This window comes from Mustela nigripes, chromosome 5 (assembly GCF_022355385.1).
Source record: "Mustela nigripes isolate SB6536 chromosome 5, MUSNIG.SB6536, whole genome shotgun sequence".
Classification (NCBI taxonomy): Eukaryota; Metazoa; Chordata; class Mammalia; order Carnivora; family Mustelidae; genus Mustela; species Mustela nigripes.
In genome coordinates this window covers 68,736,576-68,759,700 of record NC_081561.1, presented here as the reverse complement: position 1 = coordinate 68,759,700, position 23,125 = coordinate 68,736,576, and the positions used below count along the sequence as shown (strand labels likewise).

General features: G+C 35.4%; 1 protein-coding gene across 2 annotated transcripts in view; it reads left to right on the top strand.

The window, feature by feature from the left end:
- The window catches only part of CEP85L (centrosomal protein 85 like), a 182,153-nt gene that overhangs the window by 151,304 nt on the left and 7,724 nt on the right, over window positions 1–23,125 (top strand). For both annotated transcript variants that reach the window (XM_059400619.1, XM_059400617.1), the window contains exons 8-12: window positions 440–594; window positions 4,062–4,179; window positions 4,676–4,726; window positions 18,602–18,709; window positions 20,588–20,819. In XM_059400619.1, the coding sequence (XP_059256602.1) occupies window positions 440–594; window positions 4,062–4,179; window positions 4,676–4,726; window positions 18,602–18,709; window positions 20,588–20,819 (664 nt within the window). The remainder of the gene's footprint in view (window positions 1–439; window positions 595–4,061; window positions 4,180–4,675; window positions 4,727–18,601; window positions 18,710–20,587; window positions 20,820–23,125) is intronic.

Here is a 23,125-nt window from a genome sequence, read left to right as displayed (position 1 = left end):
TGAAAATTAAAAAATATCCCCAAATTGAGATTATTTACCTTTTTCTCTCTTTCTAGAAAATTTTTTTTCAATATTTTATTTATTTATTTTAGAGAGTGAGAGAGGGAGCATGGTGGGTGAGGGACAGAGGGAAAAGAGAATATTAAGCAGATTCCACACTGAATGCAGAGCCTGAGGCAGGGATCTGAGATCATGACCTGACCTGAAACCAAGAGTTGGTTGCTTAACTGACTGGAACACCCAGGCACACCCTGGTCTTCTAGAAATTTTTGACCCCATTCTTCTCTGTAATCTCATTCTCTTAGCTCTCATTACACACAAAGGAGGAAATAAAGTACCCTAGATAAAGTATAGTGTGATTTTTAACCACAAGCCTGTTAATAATAATTGAAAACACTAACACCTTTAATATTCTATATGTTGTGAATTTTCTCCTTAGCTTCAGGTTCTAGAAGAAAAAAATAAGAATTTGCAAGAGACTCTCCTAGATATGGAAAAAAAGCTTGAAGAGATCAAAAAGCAGTGTCAGGAAAAAGAGGCACAGCTAATATGCCAGAAGAAGAAAGAAAAGGAGTTGGTAACTACAGTTCAGAGGTAAGAAAACCTTCAGTAATTTTTTCTGCTTACTTTTGTTACTCCTATTTCTCATAAAGCATTTCAATTAAAATGCATTAATATATAATTATTGCTATATTGTTGTCTTAAAGATGTACTCTTTAGAACCATATTATTTCATTGAAACATTGTATCAGCTGTGATTTCATGTTAATGCAATATCTTGACATGTTGCCAAAGGTTTTAGATGAGAATAATTAAAATCTACGCCCACCAAAAAAAAAACAAAAACAAAAAAAAAACAAAACAAAACAAAACAAAACAAAAAAAACAACCCACCAATTGAAAACTGAAAGTATCACAGTCCGATAGCTTTGCTTTGCCAAAAATAATGACAAATTCTAGATAACAAAAAGGGGCAAATACTCAAACTGAACTCTTTGATAGATTAAAGGGACATAACTGACTCCCATTTTACCTGACTACAGAGCAACAGGTATGGCCATTTTGTCAAGTACCTTCCAAGTTTATTCATATAACTTGCCTCATGGTCCTCTTCCCTTTTAAATTAATGCAGTTAGAATGACCGGGAATATCACTTGTTAGTATATTTAGCTAATGTATTTAAGCTGGAAAATTAATACTGGATTTTTGAAAAACCTAGAGAACTATGTTGTATATGCATCTTTCATGTACTTTGTGTTTTATAAAACTTAAGCCTTAATAGATGATCAACTACTAATAGGTAAAACTATCAAAAAGAATAAGACAGTAAAGCAACAAAACTAAGAAATACACTCACCATGCTTTTATCAGTTGTAACTACAATCAAAATCCATTTGATAATTCCATGTTATTATTGCTTTACTACTTTGAAAGTCTTAGATATGCCTGACCTACTTTTCCCATAGATTTCAGTACAGAAAACCTCTGATTCTGGGACAGTTTAGTCTTCAGTGTTTCTAATCTCAGCTGCAAAAAATTCATATACTTTTAATTTTACTTTTATTTTCACATTATTTTCTGCTTTCTTGTTCTTTAGTTTTCCTCTCCATAACTCTGCATCTTCTATTGTCTAGTCTCAAAATAGCTTCCTCACTTCATTTACTCAACCATATATTCTTTTTCTTTGATCTTAGATGAAATGAGAAGAGGTAATGTATCTGTTCTGTTTTATGGGGCATTTTGATCACCAACTCAGGCTGTGCCATTTTACGAATAAAATTGGAAACACCTGAAAATAATTTGAATGTTTGTTTTGCTCCATTGTGTGCTTTTATGTTTAATATGATATTATACCTTCTCTTGTATTTAGATTTTCTCTTTTATTGAGTTTTTAGAGAACATTGAGTCTAGTGCCTTTGATTAGATATAATTAGTACAGTACATTTCAGAATCCGTGTTCCATTTCTTTATCTCAACAGTCTCTAAAATGATAGCATCCTGGAAAATTTCTCTTGATTTCAAATAGACATAAAGGACCAAAGAAGGTCTTCTGTAATTCTCAGTACTTGTAAGGCTCTGGTGTCACCAGACCCTGGGGACCGAGGTGTTCATTTTCCGCAGCTATATGAGAAAGAATTCCTTGGGTCCAGAAAAACTTCAGATATATATGTGCCTGTAAATTACATCATTACGTTTATCTGTGCCTATGTAATATTTCTAAGTTAATTACTTTATGAATATATAATAACTTATGGTATTTAAAAATCAGATTAAAGTTTTCCATTAGAATTGAAAATGCAGGGCGCCTGGGTGTCTCAGTGGGTTAAAGCCTCTGCCTTTGGCTCAGGTCATGCTCTCGGGGTCCTGAGATCGAGCCCCACAATGGGCTCTCTGCTTAGCGGGGAGCATGCTTCCCCACTCCCGCCTGCCTCTCTGCCTACTTGTGATCTTTCTCTGTCAAATTAATAAATAAAAGTCTTTATAAAAAAAATGAAAATGGAGGTAAAATATGTGGATGGGGTCCCTAGTAATGCAATAGTGGGTACTTTCACTATTCAAGAGATTAATTTTCTAAGTGGGTATGCTTCAAAACAGAAATGAAAATGTGTATGTGAAAGATTTGTTTGGTATTCCTTTCATGACAGTACATTGTTCCCTTCTCATAGCGGGTTCATCTTTTTTAAGACCTTAATAGTTTTAATGTAATTTATTTCTCTTAGAATGTTATAAATATATAGAAGTAGTGGGTAGTGTCTTGACACTGAATTGAGAGAAAAAAAATGTATTCTCAAATAGTAATAATGTATTTTTCACTTTTAGACTGAAAAAGCAAAAACTTTTATGATAAGGAAAAAAATTACAAAGCAGTACACTGCATTCATAATACATAAAAAGCCTTCTCCGGTGCTGTTACTTATTAACATATTGGAAGCCCTTATTGTAAGCATTTAAGACTGGGAGTTCTTTATCCGGAATCTAGATAAGCATTTCTTTAACTTTTTGTTTTGTTTTGTTTTGTTTTGGAAGAGAGAGAGAGAGTGCAGGAAAGCTATAATACCTGAAAGAAGAAAAATAATGAACATAACAAAACTCCAACTATAAAAGTCTTTTTTAGTATTCAGCTTCTGAATATGATTATAAGCTTCCTAGGTATCTTTCTGTTTTGATTTTGGTCATTATTGTTAATGGTATAGTTCCTTTTAACCAAAACGTGACCATCCTTTCTTTCTCAAGACTAACACCTTTTAGGGCACCTGGGTGGCACAGTCGTTAAGCGTCTGCCTTCGGCTCAGGGCATGATCCTAGGGTCCTGGGATGGAGCCCCACATCAGGCTCCCTGCTCCGTGGAAAGCCTGCTTCTCCCTCTCCCAGTCCCTCTACTTCTGTTCCCTCTCTAGCTGTGTCCCTCTCTGTCAAATAAATAAATAAAATCTTTTAGAAAAGACTAACACCTTTTAATCTTTTATTCTTAGTATACCAGAAGGGCTTCCTTTTGTTGTTTCCTCTTTTGCATTGCAGTTCTATGCTATGAATAGCATGAGAATCTATTAGGTCAAGTAGTAAATAAATTGTTGCTCTTACTAATGAAGGAGAAATGTAATTCTACTGGTTTTAGCAACAGCTTCCTTATAAACAAACTTCTGCTGCACTCAGAATGAAGCTAAAAGATGTGTGTTCTTATTCTTAGGTTCCCTAACACAATCCTCTTAATCAAGGAGCTCTGCTTCAGGGGGAGAAGGAAAGAACAGGATTTAGATTGCCGAGCTCACATTAGGTTCATGGGAACTTCATTAGGGCCTAAGAATGTCACACACTAAGTAACTTTTGATTCTGACTTCAAATCTGCCATTTTAGAAAAGATGATCAGCTTTCATTATATTTCTTACTTGTATGAAATACAGGTACTCAAGTGTATACATGTAGGCTGTAGGTCTCAATTATTGCTTGGTTAAAAAGTACTACCGACCCTAAGAAAGGTACTTTATTTATGTTGAAGTCATCTACCAAAATCAGCAACAGAGTGGATTTTCTTTATCTAATTGTCTCTCTAAAATACATAGCTTGCAGCAAAAAGTAGAAAGATGCCTCGAAGATGGAATTCGCCTTCCCATGTTAGATGCAAAACAGCTTCAGAATGAAAATGATAACCTGAGAGAACAAAATGAGAATGCTAGTAAGGTCAGTTCATGTCTTTGATAATAAATGTGAAGTCTGTATTATGTTGGATATGTGTGTATAGATATATGTTATAGCTATTTTATATTTTTGTTAATAATAGCTTAGTTTGAACTTTTTATATGGAAAGAAAGTGACAGTTTAAGTAAATTAAATAAATTTTCGTAAAAGCCATGCTAAGGAAATTACATTACTTCTTAACAAAAGAATATCTTTTCCTTTCTAAATTATTCAGTGTCTGTTTCAAAGTTATTTTCATAAATTGCATAGAGTTTTATCAAGAACCAAAGGAAGACTTTTGCAGTTTTATGTGTGATCCAAATCATATGTCTATTTAAAGAATACTTGGTATGATTACTTTAATTTAAAAAAAAAAAACACCCTGATTTTTAAAAGATAAAGTCATTATTTCTGTGCTTTTGTTTTTTTGAAATATTGGTACTTTTAAAAAGCAATAGCAAAAATTTTGATTCACCCTGATATATTTACTGTGTTTTAGATAATAGACAGCCAACAAGATGAGATTGAAAGAATGATTTTAGAAATTCAGGTAAGGGATGTTTTGTGCATATTTTAATTTAGCAGTATGTTGATTTACTCTTAATTCCTGTATAACCCAAAAAATACTAAAACATATATATATTTATATGAAAAGATTAATAGCACTTGACATGAAGTTGCAAATTCTTTAGTATTAATCTTGTACTTTTTTAGAATTAAACTGCTATTTGGTATATCAATTATTCAAAAAATCTTGGAAGATTGTTCTTCTCTTTTCTGTACGTTGCTTGTTTTTAACTTGATGTAGTCTACTGCTGGGGACACATTTGGTTAAGGTCAGCATTGATCTAGTTATTAAAGACAATGGACTGTTTTTAGTCCACTGTGACTTGTCAACACATCTCTTCCTCCTAGTGATTCTCTGCTTTATTCTTTGTATATTCTCCAAGTATAACACGTTGTTTTGTATTTGTGTTTTGAACTCCTGCTTAGGTTCTTAGGAGGAGAGTCTGTGGTAGTTCATATGTGTATCAAGAGCTTAAGAGTGTCTGATTCATAATCCACGACCAAAACCTGTGGATTAAATGTATTTTCATTTTTTATTAATTTCCCATTTATTAATGAGTACCTGCTTGTGTGCCAGGCACTGTTTCTGGCACTGGGGATTCATCAGTGAGCAAAGCAAGTCTTTAGCCATTCTGTGGGATGAGATGGAAAAAATTAAAATACCATGTCAAGGAATGATATGTACAATTAAAAGGTACAGTACAATGACAGACAGGCTTCATTAAATACAATGGTCATGAAGTTTTTCCTGAGGTAGTAATATTTGAACAGAGATTTGAATGATGAATAAAACCCAAGGAAAGTGCATTCCAGGCAAAGAGAGCCACCATTGCCCTGAAGGTGCCTGGTGTACTCCCAAGTCCAGCAAGAAGGCTGCTAGCCTGAAGTGCATTATGGTGACGTAGAGTGGTGAAAGGTGATGGTGGAAAGTAGCCTGGGGCTAGATCACAAAGGGGTAGATGTCTTTGTATTTTATTCTGTGTATAATGAAAAACCACTGAGCATTTTTGCTGAATAATTTTCTTATTTTTATACCTCCTAAAATTCCATTTTTAGGAAGTAAAACATAAAAACGATAAATGGTTTAAATGTCAGAATAATAGACCATCTGTTTTGATTGTCTTCTGGCCATATTAAATGATGTATCATTTTAATCAAATACTAGGCCAGTTCTACAAGTGGTGTGTAGCCCTACTGTATTGGTTCATCGACGTTATACTCTTTAATCTTTATTCCTATGGACATAATTTCAGTTGTTTTACTAGCCATTTGAATCACAACATGATTAAGTTCCCTCACCCATTATTAACTGACTTATTATAGACCATAAGAAAAGGAATTTGTGGGGCGCCTCGGTAGCTCAGTGGGTTAAAGCCTCTGACTTCAGCTCGGGTCATGATCCCAGGGTCCTGGGATCGAGCCCCACATCGGGCTCTCTGCTCAGCAGGAAACCTGCTTCCCCCTCTGTCTCTCTGCCTGTCTCTCTGCCTACTTGTGATCACTGTCTGGCAAATAAATAAATAAATAAATCTTAAAAAAAAAAAAAGAAAAGGAATTTGTATTTTACTTGGTAACATTTTCCAAGAAATCATTCAAATAAAGTTATCTCAATCCAAATTAAGGACAGTCAGCATTGTCCTTTGGCACTGAAATTGGGGATGGACAAGACTTGTAATTAGTTTTATTAGTTTATCATATACTGTCTCTCACCTTATAGATTATCAGGATTTATTTGTATCAATTGAAATGTGCCTTTTTCTTATTTATGGTGGCATCTTAATACAATTTATTCTTACACAAAAGCAATGTCTTTTAGTCACACTTCAATATGTCATGACCATATATAAATATGTAGAAGAATATGTAATTTATATGCCATTCTATTCTTTGATTTGAAAATGTTTGTGTGAACATTTCAAATTAAAAATTTCAAATTAAACTCCTTAATTCTATTATCTTATGTTTTGAAGCAATGGGTATTTAGGTCATTGTGGCCATCTCTCTAAGCCATACATCTAATATATGGTTTGCTAAAAGAGCAGATAGCAAATGCTGATAACTGGCCAAATTAGCTATATTTATTAAGATACTACTGAATAGAAATTATAGATGGAGACAAATATGCTTAAAATGGTAAGAAAATTTTTTGCCTCATGTTTCTTATTAAAACTTTTTAATTTTGGCCCTTCATAGTTAAAAAAGCTAGGTTTTTTATTTGGTTATATGTGTGGTGCATAAACAATGAATGCTGGAACACTGAAAAGAAATAAAGTGAAATAAAATAAAATGGGGGAAAAAAAGATGTGTAATCTGTAAACATCTGAAAATATTGCCTATTTTAAAAAAATGGATACTAAATATTTCCCTGGCATTGGAAACCACAGGGAGAATCCTAAAGAGAACACTTTGGGTTGAAAAAGTATTCTTGTTTTGTACTACAGTTAATGGGTTTATTAGCAAGTTGATACAGATAAGAGAGCAGTTGCCTTCAATTACTAATTAATTAAAGCTGCCTAGTTCCCCCCCCCCCATCTGCTTACATAAGGGATGGCCAGCCTTACTTCTCTGTAGATTATGATGTCCTTCCTATGTGCTATAGCTCTGGTTTTATTTTCTTCATATTCCTTTCTATAGCCAAAACACAAAATATCTTATGGTGAGTGATAACACAGAGCTTCCCAGCCATTTTCTAACATGAGGTACACATGTTAGCAGTCAGTATAAAATCAGTATAAAACTTACTGTAAAATTTCACTGCTGTTACAGTTTACATATTCTTTGTTCCTCCACAGTGCCAGGAAGTTGTTCCATTTTAGTAGGTTTAGTAGCCAAAACAATCATATTATTACTAGGATTTTCACTGCTTCTTTATGTCCTTTCAGCCTACTGAGAAGACCACATTTGTTCAAAGTTCATTTGGTTGACTTTTGGAGTATTGCATTGCCTTGGCTATAAGCAGGTTATTGTTACAGTTTAAATTTTGTGACCTAAGGAAAAAATAAAATCCCTTGCCGTGTTCAATTTATGTCCAGTTTATAGGAGATAAAAATAAGGCATTGTTCCGGCGTGAAAGTGCTATATTTAAAATATAATTGTGATTTACCACCCTTGTACCAGAAGTCAAATAAATATAGACCTGATTTAGGTCAGGGGCAGATTTATTGATTTACAACTCTGGAAATTGGAGGAGAGTCTTCTACTAGTTATGTTGTATTTGTTGTTGAATAGAGAAAAATAGTACTTCATGTAAAAGCATACACTGATATTGAAATTGAGTTCAGTGCTATACAAATACAGATTTAGCTACTGTTTTGTTCAGCTGACAAGAGGATATTGTTAACTGACATGAATAACTTGTTTATTCATTGATCCTTTAGAAATAATGACTTTGTTTGCATTTATGAAACTAGTATAGCTAAACTGGCTTCTTCTACAAGTTTTTCTTCTGTCAGTATACAGTATAAAAAGACGTTTTGCAGTAGAACATTTCCCATCATTTCCATAAATGTGGCTTCAGTCAGAATGTGCATGCGTTCTTCATTGGGCATTGCCTTCCTTCCTATTTATTCCTTAAAAGCATGTTTTAGTTACATAATCCTGTTTCCAGTGAGCTGTTATCAATGTATGTAATCATTATAAGCTTTTGGCAGAGATACAAAGTAAAATAGTTTATTAGGTGCACTCTGTTTTCCCTAGCATATTAAAATTGTTTCCTCATTGAAAGAACTTTTGCCTTTAAAAGGCAAAACTCTTTCTAAGTTGACAGCAATCAATGAATGATCATTATGTCATAAAATACACAATGGTGCTTTAAAGGTCATTAGGACTGTTCACTTTTAAAGGTGTGATTAGAAGCCTCCAATCTCAAAACTGTAACAGTCTGTCCTATTTATAACACTTCAAGGGAACATGTTTTCATAGCCTCCAAAGATTTTATTTCGATTTTCAGCAAGTCTCTCTTAAAGCCTTCATCCAGCAGGTTTTCTTAGTAGAAATAGTGGGAAAATGAATCATAAGTCAGTAAAATGTCTTATAAGTAGAATTTAACTTTGCTTTACCCTAAATAAAGTGATTTAATGTTTTCATATTATTTTTATGTGATGTTTATTTCCTATTTTTGCTATCTTAGTTTTGTGATGTGTCCTGACATGAAGTTCTTTCTGCTTAGTTTTTTAATTTTTAAAAGTTTTACCTTTGTGAAATTGTTTTTACAATGCATGAAAAACTAAAAATATTCTTATCAGAAATTTATACTATTTTTTGAAAAAACCTATAGCCAAAAAAAAGTCTTCTATAACTTTTTTAAAAATAAGCTTTCTCTCCAGTGTTTGTATTTTAAGAAGTCTTTAATGTACATGTAATCCTGTTATATGCACAGTACAGTTGTTGCTTAATTAAAATATTGGGAAATGTATATAAAAGATAGATTTAACTTCTGAAAAGTTAGTTCTTTGTGTCTGAGGTGGGGAATTCAGAGGTAGGAGAGGGAGTCCGCTCAGGTGCATCATGGAAGAATGTTCTGGAGCATGTCATCTGCCATGAATGATCACCAATCATGTATGAACATTCAAAGTACTTGTGATGTTTTTTAAAATACAAGTTTCTGGGCCCAATTATGAACCTGACAACTCAGTATCTCTGGCATGAAGCTTGAAATACACATTATTAACATGTTCTCCAGGCCATTCTTCTTAGCCTGGCAGTATCCCCATTCTGGAGCCATTAGGAGGTGCCATCATGGTCCTTAGGGGGCTCATTCACTGAAAATGGGAATTGACTGGGAAGACAAATTTAAGAGAAGAAGAGGAGGAGGTAGTTCTGAGAAATCTGGATGTGTTCTTGACACATTTAATCTGTTTTACATTGTATTGATTTTTAAATAACTTCTCTATTGAGATATAATTCCCATACCCTGCGATTCACCCATTTGAAGTGTATAATTCAGTAATTTTTAATAAACTAAGACCACAGTCAATTCTGGAACCTTTTTATCACCTCATAAACCCGTTACCTTTTAGCTATAGCATTCCCTTGAACCCTGCTCTCTCCCTATCCATAAGCAATCACTAATCTACTTCCTGTCTCTATAGATTTGCCTATTCTAGATATCTCATAAAAATTTAATATGTGATCTTCTGTAACTCTTTCTCTGACCACACTAGCAGTTAAGCTCCATTAATTGTCAGCTGATTATTCTGTTGTTTTCAGTGACGCCCTCTGGTATAAATTGCTTCAGCTACACAGACCGATGTGTCCTGGTTCCTCTGAAGGAAAAACTCCTTAGGTTAATGTTTGAGATTTTTTTCTGTTCCCAAGAGTGCTTTTCCCAGGTGTCTCACTTTTTCTCTTAGGACTCTAGCCAGCCAGTAGTCTGGCCTTTACCTTCAATGAATCTAACAGTTTCTTCCCACCTGCTTTTTGCCACAACTTCTACTATTTCATTCTTTGTTTTTTATAAAGTATAAATTTGCTTAATTGTTTATTTAAATTCAATTTAATTAACATATACTATGTTATTAGTTTCAGGGGTACAATTTAATGGTTCACCAGTTGCATACAACACCCAGTGCTCATTACTTCAAGTGCCCTCTTTAATGCCCATCACCCAGTTACCCCATCCCCCCACCCACCTCCCCTCCAGCAACCCTCAGTTTGTTTCCTAGAGTTAAGAGTCTCTTATGTTTTGCTTCCCTCTGTTTCCTTATTTTATTTTTTCTTGCCTTCCCCTGTGTTCGTCTGTTTTGTTGCTTAAATCCGACAGATGAGTGAAATCATTGGTATTTGTTTTTCTCTGACTTATTTTGCTTAGCATAATACCCTGTAGTTCCATCCACGTCATTGCAAATGGCAAAATTTTGTCCTTTTTGATGGCTGAGTAGTATTCCATGGTAAATATACACCACATCTTCTTTATTCAATCATCTGTCAATGGACATCTGGGCTCTTTCCATAGTTGGGCTGTTGTGGACATTGCTGCTACAAACAGTGGGGTGCAGGTGCCCCTTCAAATCACTATGTTTGTATCCTTTGGGTAAATACCTAGGAGTGTGATTACTGGGTTTGAGGGAAATTCTATTTTTAACTTTCTGAGGAACCACCATACTGTTTTCCAGAGTGGCCGCACCAGTTTGCATTCCTGCCAGCAGTGTTAAGAGGATTCCCCTTTCTCCACATCCTCACCAAGATCTGTTTTCTTCCTGACTCATTAATTTTAGCCATTCTGACCAGTGTGAGGTGTTATCTCATTTAGGTTTTGATCTGTATTTCCCTGATGCCAGGTGATGCTGAGCATTTTTTTCGTGTGTCTGTTGGCCATTTGTATGTCTTCTTTAGAGAAATGACTTTTCTTTTTCAACATTCCTCTGGCTGGCTCCATACAAATTTTAGTATTGTTTGTTCCAGCTCTGTGGAAAATGTTGTTGGTATTTTGATAGACCTCTACAGCTTTTGCTATTGCCCCTAAGGCTTGAACTTCACAGTCTGTTGCAAATGAATTCAGGTCCTTTAGAGAGATATTTAGAGCTCTCTGTTCTGTGACTTGGTTCTCCCTGAGCAAAATCTTTGAGCCAGGCCAGTGCTGATAGGAACAATACCCTGCAGCCCCTCAGACTTCTGAGTGACTCACCATAAGATAAAATTCAGTGGCAGTAGCTCTAGATCTTAGCTTGCTTCTGCCGGTGTGGAACCCCTGCCACAGAAGCCAAGGCAAGGGCAGTCAGGTTTACAGTATTCTTTGTGGTGCTGTACCTAAAGTAAGGTCTCCATCCCAGTAGGGAGCTTAGGCAGAAGAAGGGGGCGGGGTTCCCCATCTTTTGGCTGTACTTGTCTGGAACTTAGTCTGAGGTGCAGGGAGCTGAGGGCAGGATAAGAAATGCTGACATCCTGTCCTTCCTGGGAAGGTAGCGTTATAACTCAGAGCTAGGGGGACAGGGACCCCTGTGTTACTGTTATTGGCTGTCCCAGTCTGGAGTGGAATTTCCATCTTGCTGAGCTATGAGAGCATAAAGATGGCCTGGATTCTGTTTCAAATACTATAGATTTTTCTGTTCTTACTTTCAATAGATTTTCTTGAATATAAGTTTATTAATTTTCTGTTTACTCATAGGACCATTTATAGAAACTTTAAATGTGCTCTTCTGAAATTTTCACTGAGGGGCCACCTGGGTGGCTTAGTCACTTAAGTGTCTGCCTTCGGTTCAGGTCATGATCCCAACATCTTGAGATTGAGTCCCACATTGGACTCCCTGCTCAGCAGGGAGTCTGCTTCTCCTTCTCCCTTTTCCCCTTCCTTCTGCCCATTTCTCTCTCTCTCACTCGCTCTCAAATAAATAAATAAATAAATAAAATCTTTATAAAATAATAAATAAGGGACTCCTGAGTGGGTCATTTGGTTGAGCATCTGCCTTTGGCTCAAGTCATGGTCTTGGGGTTCTGGGATTGAGTCTCATTCAGGCTCCCTGCTCAGCAGGACATCTGCTTCTCCCTCTCCCTCTGCCCCTACCCCCTGCTTGTGCGCGCTCTCTCTCTTTCTCTCTCTCTCTCTCTCTCTGACAAACAAAAACTTTAAAAATAATAATAAAATTTCCACAGAGGAGTTGTCTTAAAGGCTCCTCATGCTGTTTTGCTGGAAACAGAATTCTCAGGCAGATCGTTCTTAAAGTTGTATCAGGTAGTGAGGTGATAGTTAATGTAGAGGAATTTGAGCTGTACAGTTGGATTTTTATAAACAGAAACCTAAAAAATAGCAACTTTTATGGTGTTTGCATGTTCCTTATTTTGTAATCTTAGTTTTTACAAACATTTTGAAAATTCCTTTTATTAATATGCAGAAAGGAATAAAGGGATTTAATATTTCTCCGCACTTAGGCTAAAGTGAGAAATGGAGCCCCTGTTAAGTGTAGAGGTATCAGTGATGATGCTGGTGATAAGCACATTACAGGAGCTGTGCTTTCTGATTATACTTAGTATTTCTAAACCTCAATAGTAAGCTTACAAGGTGAGAAAGAGTGTCTTTCTATATATGAAGCAGCCAGGATTTAAAAAGATGTGCCTAAGGTCTCAGCACAGATTCTAATTCATGTCTGACCTCAGAGTTTGTGCTGTTGGCATTGCTCCTTACTGCTTCAAAGTGAAAAATCCCAAGAGAAAGGCAAAAATGCACCAGAGAAGTGTTAGTCTGATCGCTTCCTTGTGTAAGCCTTAGGGGGGAGTTTGTTTTCAGTGTCTTCTCCTGGAATGAAAGATCCTTAAACTGGAGCATGTCGGAAAGCTAGTCTTGTGGAAAGCACTTGGCATTCAGTTGCCTAGAAGTAAAATTTGGAAATTTTGTCTCCAAAGTGAATTTTTTTAGTACATTACACTCTACAATATGGTAGAATTATTAGCTCCTTGAGATTAAATAAAATGCCTGGTTTTGCTTCCTGATAGATTTACGTAAGAGTTTTGTAATAAGTACACTAGGCTCCTTGAACAATCCTTATCCAGTTCAACACTTAGCACAGTGCTTTGTATATAAAAGATGCTCAATAATTGTTTTTGAATGAATGAACATAGCCTTTTACTTAAAAACTAAATTAGGTATTAATTACTTTTTCATGCTTTTTCATTCATTAACTGTTAACTGAGTTTCTACCATGGGCCAGGCACTCTTTCTGGGGATGTCTAGTGAACAAAACAGACCAAAAACCTTTGCCCACAGTTCTGAATTTGGAATGGGCTTTCATTATTTTTTCTAGTTATATTTAAGTATAGTTGACAAAATTATAAGATATTTGAAGTGTACATCAGGATGATTTAAGAAATGGATTCTTTTTAATATTTAGTATAAGATGAAAAGAATTAGTATTGCATAAGTATTTTGTACCAGGTGAAAGTCATTTAGGCTTTTTGGTTATAAGCAACGGAACCAATTCAATTTAGCTTAAGCAAAAATAGTAGGATCTACTGTGTTACGAGGTTGCAGAGATACTGGGGAACCAATGTAGGAATAAAACCTGGCTTCAAGAAAGAAGAGACTTTGTCGCTTCTCTCATGCAGTGTGTTTCATTCTTTTCTCTGCAGACTCACTTCCTTTATTCTTTAGCTCACATGACAGAATAGAGCTGCCCTACAGCCCCTAAGTTCTATAGTTTATTTCCAGTTACACTCAGAGAGATTCATAGACTCTGGGTACCAGTTCCTCAGGTTTGGTTAAGTGTTCACTCAGCCCAGTCCAATGAGCAGTGCCCCAAGAGGTGCAGAATTCTTATGATATGATGCTTATGACTCACGGGGTTTGTGAACAGGCAGATACCACAAATGTCTGCATATACACTGCATAATTTTCACAGTGCCTTACAAGGTTGTAAATTCTTTCTGATGAATTTGGAACCCTCAAAGGTTGAATAACATACCCATAGTTGCACAACATGTAGGCTGTGGGCCCAGAACCTAGTTTTATCTGACTACAAATCTTGTGCTGTTACCATTAACTGTGTACATTTTTTCTTTCACCTGTGAACTTATTTCTTACTGATATATAATTGATTATATTAGTTTCTGGTATACAGTCTAATGATTTGATATTTTATATATTGTGAAGTGATCACAATAAGTCTAGTTTATACCCATTACCATATAGTTACAGGGTGTGTGTGTGTGTGTCTGTGTGTGTGTGTGTGTGATGAGAACGTTCAAGATCTATTCTTTCAGCAACTTTCAGATATATGATACAGTATTAACCGTAGACACCACGCCTAATACTCCATCCCCAAGGCTTATTTTACAACTGGAAGTTCATATACCTTTTGACCTCCTTCACCCATCCATCCTTCCCCCAACCCACCCATCTCTGGAAACCATTAATCTATTCTCTGTTATTTCTGAGGGTTTTTTATTTGTTTGTTTGTTTGTTTGTTTTGATTTCACAGGTAAGTGAGATCACATAGTATTTGCCTTTCTCTGTCTCACTTAGCATAATGCCCTCAGGGTCCATCCATACTGTTGCATGTTGTAAGATTTCCTTCTTTTCTATTGCGGAGTAATATGCCATTGGGTCTCACTGGGTTCCTTGTATTTGGAAGTCTAGATCTTGAGGTCTACTTCCTTCCCCAGGTTAGGGAATTTTTCAGTCAATGTTTTTTCAAAGAAGTTTTCTGCCCCTTTTCTCACTCTCCTCTTTCTGGGACCCTTGTAATGGTCCAAGATTTGCTTAGTAATGTCCTTTCGGTCCCTTCAGCCATCTTTATTCTTTTACTTTTTGCTGCTCTGATTGAGTGAAATCTGCCCTGCCTTTGAATTCACTGATGCATTCTTCTGCTTCATCCAGTCTGCTGTAGAACCCATCTATTAGATTTTTCAGTCAATTATTTTACTCTTCAGCTCCACAAATTCTACTTGCTACTTTCTTATAGTTTCTATTTGTTGAAACTCTCACTTTATTCATGCATTGTTTTGCTGACCTTGGTTAACATCATTATGACTGCTATTTGAACACACTTATCTCTCTTTCATTGAGGTCTTTTTTTTTTTTTTTTTTTGAGATTTTACCTTTTTCATTTAGAACTTATTCCTGTGTGTTTTAAAATTTTTTTTTTTACTCTTCTCTGTTTCTGTGCATTAGATGAATAATCTTGATGGACTTTCCTGTTTTGGGAGATGAACTTTCTTAACTACATTTTTAAAAGGTGTTGAGAGACGGTATCACTAAATTTCATTCAAAGAATCCATCTCCCTCCCTGAAAAAAAGAATGTGTTCCCCTTGTTAATGCTTTCTAAATATTTATTTTTAAAAAATATTTTATTTATTTATTTGACAGAGAGAGATCACAAGTAGGCAGAGAAGCAGGCAGAGAAGGGGTGGGAGGGAAGCTGAGCAGAGAGCCTGATGTGGGACTCAATCCAAGGCCCCTGAGATTACTACCTGAGCTGAAGGCAGGCTTAACCCACTAAGCCACCCAGGTGCCCCTGTTAATGCTTTCTAAATGCCATTATTACCTTACCTATTAACTGTGCATGTTCTTTATTGTTATTTCTAATGCCAGTAGCACTTTTATCTTTTTTAGAGTTACGTTATTTCAAGAATAGTGTATTTGTATTAATAGAATCATAACAGTATGAAACCTTTTATCTGTTCTCAGTAATAAATTCAAAGTGATTGACTTATACCTTGTTTCTAGATCATTGAAATATATACAATAAAATTTTAACCAAAAAATTTCAAAAGAACTCGTATTAAAAAGGTTTTTTGTTGTTCTTGTTTGATTTATTTAACTAGAGACAATAAATTTAACACCTTTGGCACAAATCCTATTATAATAAAGATTCAGGCAGGTTAGTAGACAAATTGTTAGTATACAAAAAATGGAGAAAAAACCTTATTAGAAATTTTTCTGTCTTATAATTTAGGGTAAGTTTAATTTCATTTGTGATATTTAAGTAAAGTTATTTTTGAAGACATGTAAAATGTTTTCAAAAAATTATATTATACTTCAAAAACGGGATTTGTTTCTTTCCTAGAATTGTCTACTGAAACATGTCTTAGTGATCTTACCAAGTCTCGTGGTTTTACGTATAATATGTGTGCTCACTTCTCCCTTTTTCCAGCTATAATTCTCCCCTGACCTTACAACTTGTATATCCAACTGCCTACTCAACAGCACCACTTAACACATCAGACATAATATGTCCAAATTGAATTTCTTACCCTCCTCAGACAGAAGATAGTAAAACCTGCTCTACCTTCCATGTTTTCTTTCTTTATTAATAGCAAATCTGTCCTTCCTTTTTCTCAGTCCAGAAACATTAGACTTATCCTTGACTTCTCTTCTGCCTCACATTTGTGAACAAATCTTACTATCTTCAAAATATATCTAGCATCTGACACATTCTTCTGACCTCTGTTGTGTTTCTGGTCCACCACATTTTTATTCTTTGTATGAATGATTTCTGCCTGCTTCCATCTTTGCATGCCTCTGGTCTATTCTTATTAGCCTAAGTGACCTATCAAACAAAAACCAGATCATGTCTCTTCTCAGAACCTTTTAGCAGTTCCTCATTTTTTCCAAAGTAAAAATCAAAGTTTTCACCCTGGCTCATGAGGCCGTACACAATCTGTTCTCTCTACCACCCGCCTTCTCTGACTTCATCTTTTTCTATTTTCTGCCACCCTGGCTCTCATGCTTTTTCAAAACACAGAAGACACCATCTGCCTGAGAACCTTTGCACTGACTGAAACACTCTTGGGAGATGTAATCTTTCACCTCCTTCAAGCCGTTGCTCAAATGTCACTTTTTCCATGACCCTCTACTCTACCCCATTTGAGATCTCAGCCTCCTCTCCCTTGCCATGCTCCTGTTTTCCAAAAAACTAGTCACATTCTAATATGTAATACTATGTAATACTATGTAATTTACATATCTGTTATATTTTCCTTAATCTTTTATCTCCTAGTAAAAGTTCTGAAAGGGTCAGCAGTTTTGACTTTTTTTTTCACTGATTCATCACGCAATGCACAGACTGTACTTGGCTATAATTTTTGTTGGTTAAATAATTGCATGAAGGAATGTTTTTATGAAATTCTTCATAAAAAAATTTCATGCGTGCATGCATGCATACATGTACATGTATAGGGGGTTGTGTGTTTATATAGTAAAATAACAAGTTAACATAAGTTTTCATAATAATAATAACATAAGTTTTCATCAAAATATTTTCTCTTAAATTGGGTTTGTGGAGGGCGCCTGGGTGGCTCAGTGGGTTAAGCCACTGCCTTCGGCTCAGGTCATGATCTCAGGGTCCTGGGATCGAGTCCCGCATCGGGCTCTCTGCTCAGCAGGGAGTCTGCTTCCTCCTCTCTCTCTGCCTGCCTCTCTGCCTACTTGTGATCTCTCTCTGTCAAATAAATAAAATCTTTAAAAAAAATTGAGATTCTTCCTCATATTTAGATTTTATTTATTTGACAGACAGAAATGACAAGTAGGCAGAGAGGCAGGCAGAGAGAGAGGAGGAAGCAAGCTCCCTGCTGAGCTATCTTCTCTTTTCTAGTGAGAGATAATATGAGGGGGGAGAACACCTTCCTCGTGAATTGTGTTTTAGGTAGTCAGCATTCTGAAGTAGTTTCAGAATTGAGACTAAATAAATACAGTCCTGAGGAGAAAATAAAAGAAATCTCTTGTTATATGTTTATTGATCTTGTGATTTCACAAAAGGAAAAAAGTGTTGATAGAAACACCTAGAAATCACTGATATCTACAGAGTTTATGATGAGTTTGACCCAAGTACTCTTAAGATATCCTATATACTGCTTTATGCACTCAGGATATTCTTAAAATAGTATCTTGTTCTGGATAATTCATAATTTTATAAAGACTTAAGAGATTCATTTATTAAACCTTTGGTTTGAATTCAACATCATAACTATTGCTTGGAATACCGTACACTGAGAGAAGTGTGTTTAGCTATGTTTCAAATGATGGAAAATGAGGATGGTCTTACATTACGTTGTTTTATCTTATTAACCATAAGAAAAAAGTGGGGGTATGGATTTGCTATTACACTCTGAATGCATAAACAAACAAACAAACAAACAAACAACAAAAATAAGAACTGTTTGTGAGATAGCACTAAATAGCAGCTGTTTAGGCTTAATATGTTTTACCCAGATTAAAAACTTTCTTGGTAAAGGTGGTTCTTGTTTTTCCTTTTGCTGACGTCCACTGTAGAACAATATGGGTTGATTTAAAAGTGAAGGCCTCCATCTTCCAGGGGATAGGGAGGACAGATCCAAAGTATTCAGAGCCCATATTCCTAGTTACCCCTCTGACTGTGTTTTGCTTTTAGCATTAACAACATGCTTGCTTTCTGATTCTCTTTATTTTAGTCTATGCAGGGGAAACTTTCTAAAGAAAAATCAACTACTCAAAAGATGATGGAAGAGCTGGAAAAGAAAGAAAGAAACCTACAGAGATTAACAAAAACTTTGCTTGATGTGAGTAGAAAAAATTCAAATTACTTTCAAAGAATGATTCAGTACTTACTTAAGTTAAAGCAGATACTTATTTTGTACATATTCATAGAATATTTTTTACTTGAAGACTTGATTTCGGTGTGCCAATTAATTAACTCCATTAGGTTTTTATAGAGTTGAGTGTATAATTAAAAGGCAAACTTCTGTTTTTCTTATGTATCTGAATATAATTTCACAGACTTAACTGCAACATAGTCAAATATTATATAGAGATTCAGTCCCAAAGTAATTCAATAAAGCATAAATTGAATATAAATAAAATTACCTTTGAAAATCCTTAAGGAAGGTACAATGTGACATTTCATCATTAGAACAGATCACATTTTCTTCATTTAATTACAAGATGGCACACTTGGCCTGCATTTAAGGATACGTTGTACAAAAAAATAGTTATATTAGTTTTTTAACTCTCATCATGACATTTTGCCTCTAAATACCCAGAATGCATCTCCAAAAATCAGGCACATTTCCCATATAACTGCACCACAATTGTCAAACCCAACAAGAATAATATTCCTCAATATTCAGTAATACCATGAGTTGCATTTCATTTTGTCTTACGAAGTTTCTCACTTTTTCCATGTTAGTGACTTGTTGATAAATCTGGGCCTGTTGTCTTAAAGACTTATATATTGTCAGGCCTTCTAGATTTGTCTGATTGATTTCTTATGGTGTCATTTATCTTGTTCTCTACCCCCTCTATCTCTTATAACCTAGAAGTAAGAGCTAAAGATATCATTAAGTCAAGACAAACATTTTTTGGCATGAAGACTTTGTAGGTGTTGTTCATGTCCTCAAATTATTTATGTTTGATTATCCCACTGTAAGTGACAGAAATACTGATCTCACTGGTTAAAATGGTAACAGACTAATTCTTATGGCCTCTGCAAATAGCAGGTAATCTGTGGAATGATACTTAGGTAACACTGAATATGTAGTTTATCAGTACCCTTTCCCTTGATGGTTTTAGTATTTACTGGTGATCATTGTCTAAATCATTACATGATTAAAAGAATCATATTCTTTTCTAATTATATTTATATTTTTTAGCTGGCATTCATCTATTAAAAAATCTTTTCCTCATCAGTGCAGGCTGTTTGGTTATTTTGAAATACATTGAAATACAGGTCTAACTAGAAAGCTAATTAAATTGCCTGTAGCAATTTTCACAATGAGAAGTAGATGGTGACAGTTTTGGGGATGAAGTGAAGGTAGCTTTTTCTGAGTGTAATAAATTATGAGTTCATATTGATAATCCCAATTTAAATTTCACAATTCCAAATTGTTAGGGTCTTTTTCTTTTGGTTTTATACTTGTATTTCTTTTTCTCTTAATGCTGAAAATTTTGGTTCCTATCAACACTAACATAACATATATACTTTTTTCTCAATATGCAACAGATAGTTTCAAAGTAAATAAATCACTACTGTTGCTAACAGTAAAACTATAGGGTAGGGTTTAAAATTTCTTCATAGTTCTTTTTGTTCTTTGGATAAATTTTATTATAGAAGATTACATATACAACCAAGATGCTTATTATGTGACATTATGTAGCATGAGATACTCCTCGAAAGTAAGTCTGGGTTTGTTGCCTCTTTCAGATTTACCCTAGGGCACGAGATGGCACAGAGGAATCCTGGAGTCATTTCCACTATTTTAAATGCCTTTCCTTTTTCTTTTTTCCTACTGTATGTATGCAGTTTAATTTGGTTAATGTGTATGTAATATGACTCTAACGTTTCATTAATAAATGGGGGGAAATATTCAGACAACTGCATGGCTTTGAATACCTTTTCACTGTTCTAACAACCTGGTTTGTGTTTTCTTTCTCTCTTGCAGAACCAAAGGCAAACAGAAGAGACATGCTCCTTATTGGATCAGGGCCAGGAAGCAGACCAATCCAGGCAGCAGACAGTACTTACCAAATGGCCACTATCTGATTTGAGTGTGATTGATCAGCTGTTCAAGGAAATGTCCTATTGTTTGTTTGACTTGAAGGCATTGTGTAGTATTCTCAATCAGCGAGCTCAGGGCAAGGAGCCTAATCTTTCATTATTACTGGGAATCAGATGTAAGTCATTGATGCCTTGTTCTTACTGTATTGCTTAGCAATTAGAAACCTGTCTTCATGGATCAGGAACCTCTTACTGCCTTTTCCCTATTTGTTTTTATATCCTTTCCTACTTAGATTTATAAATCTCTGAATAAATCTGTAGGTCTGTGAATACATGTTATTACTTGATTGCTAGGACTTACCTCATACTTAGAGAAGTGAGCAGTGTCATATTGGTATGGACTGCCACTTGGAAGAATGCCTACAGAGCTTCCTGTGTGGATGAGCTGTGCTGGATCTGCTAATATGTGATTGGAGTGGTAGTTCGATGTGATAGTCCTGATTACTCTTCTAAAAGTAATGATTCTATTGGCTTTCATATAGTAATTGTCTAAGGTAATGATCCAGCCATCTGTCTGCTGGTAAAATATTTAAGAAAAGATACTCCTTTGCTTTTCCTATGCAGTGTATGTCTAAGACAGTTGCTTAATGTAAGTACCAGTGCTGGGGCACCTGGGTGGCTCAGATGGTTCAGCGTCTGCCTTCGGCTCAGGTCATGATCCCTTCCTGGGATCGAGCCCCAGGTGGGCTCCCAGCTCAGCAGGGAGTCTGCTTCTCCCTCTCTCTCTGCCTTTCCCTCTGCTTGTCTGTTTTCTCTCTCAAATGAACAAATAAAATCTTTAAATATATATATATATATATATATATATATATATACACACACACACACACACACACACACACACACATATATACTTAAATATATATAAAATAAAAAAGAAAATATATATTCTATATCTATGTCTGTGCTGTCACAAGAGCTAATTTTCATGGCCTGTGGATCTATTGCCCTTTTCATGCATTCACACTCTGGCCTTATCCCTTTCAATATGACACCCCGTCCCCCCATTGTTCCTCAGTTCCATGTTCTTCCACACGTAGTTGTAAGAGCTGCCACAGGAATATCCTAGTTTCTCTTCTGTGCTGCTTTTGCAGAAACACACATCTCTGCATGTGGTTCTAAATTACTATAATATTGACCTATTGGTCTCCTCTTAATACAGAAGAAATGAGCATAAGTAAGGAGATATGATTGGAATAAGACCATAATATGGTTTATGCACTTTCTATGTTGTATTGAGAAATTGCCTAATAATATAGTTAATGTGTGACTAGAGTGGAGTCTAGTTTTATTTACAGTTTCATCAAAAAGATCTACCGATGGGCGTCATGATAGTTATTTTGGCAAACCAAGTAATACTTTCCACCAAAGTATATCCCTTGTTAAATGAAACATGTAACTGTGCTCAGAGAGATCAGCAGAATTTTCCCTTCCACTTTGTAGATGTTTATATACATATGTTTGGGTATGTAAAAAACACTTTAAAGTGTAAATATGTTGACTTGTAAGTAATGCTTTATATGGTCCAGACACTAAGGTGCAGATAATGCAGTTGTACACAGCCCTTGGCCACCACACAAACTCGATTACTAGAGCATTGTGATAAGTACTATAATTGAGATGTGGATGGAGGAAAATGGGGGCCCAAGGGGAAAACTAACTAAATGGGAAGGGCTGTGAAGGCTCTGATGTTTAAATCTCTGGAGGAGAGGTTTGCCAGGTCATGGGGCGATTTAGTCAGCGGTGATCTCTTGAAGAAGTAAAAACTCACACACAAAAGACTCAATTCTCTTTACCATTTTAGAAGTAGTCACCCCTTCAGTTATTTTGTAACTTTCTACATTTATGGTCTCCTGTATAGTATTTGTCACCTTTTCCAGTAATTAGATTAAGAGAGCTATCCAAACGTGAATATAAAGGGAGATTTAAGAACTTTGTCACATCACCTCCCAATATATCCCTCTTTCAATCTTTCAGGTTTAACCCCATATCCCTTACCTTGTATCTTGGTACTGTGAAAATTTGACCAGCTAGGTAATTTGTCAAAAACCAGTGTATTTTGAATTCTTATCTCCTCACTCCACCCATTGTTCATTAACACTCTTTACCCCACCTTTCTTTTTTTAAAAATGCTCTGCTACCATGGTTTCCATGGCTTTGTATTCTAGGTTCTGCTTCTGCCTTTATGACTATTCAGTCTTAGTGTTCTCTGGAATTCTCTGCCATTTAAATTATTACTGTTCCCCAGAAACCTTTTGTTGCTCATTTTTTTTTCTTTTTTAAAATTGGATTATTTGTGGGGTTTTTGGTACTGTGTTTATAAGTTATATATTTTGAAAATTAACCCTTTATCCAGTATATCATTTGCATATACCTTCTCCCATCCTGTAGATTGTCTTTATTTTGTTGATGGTTTTTGTTT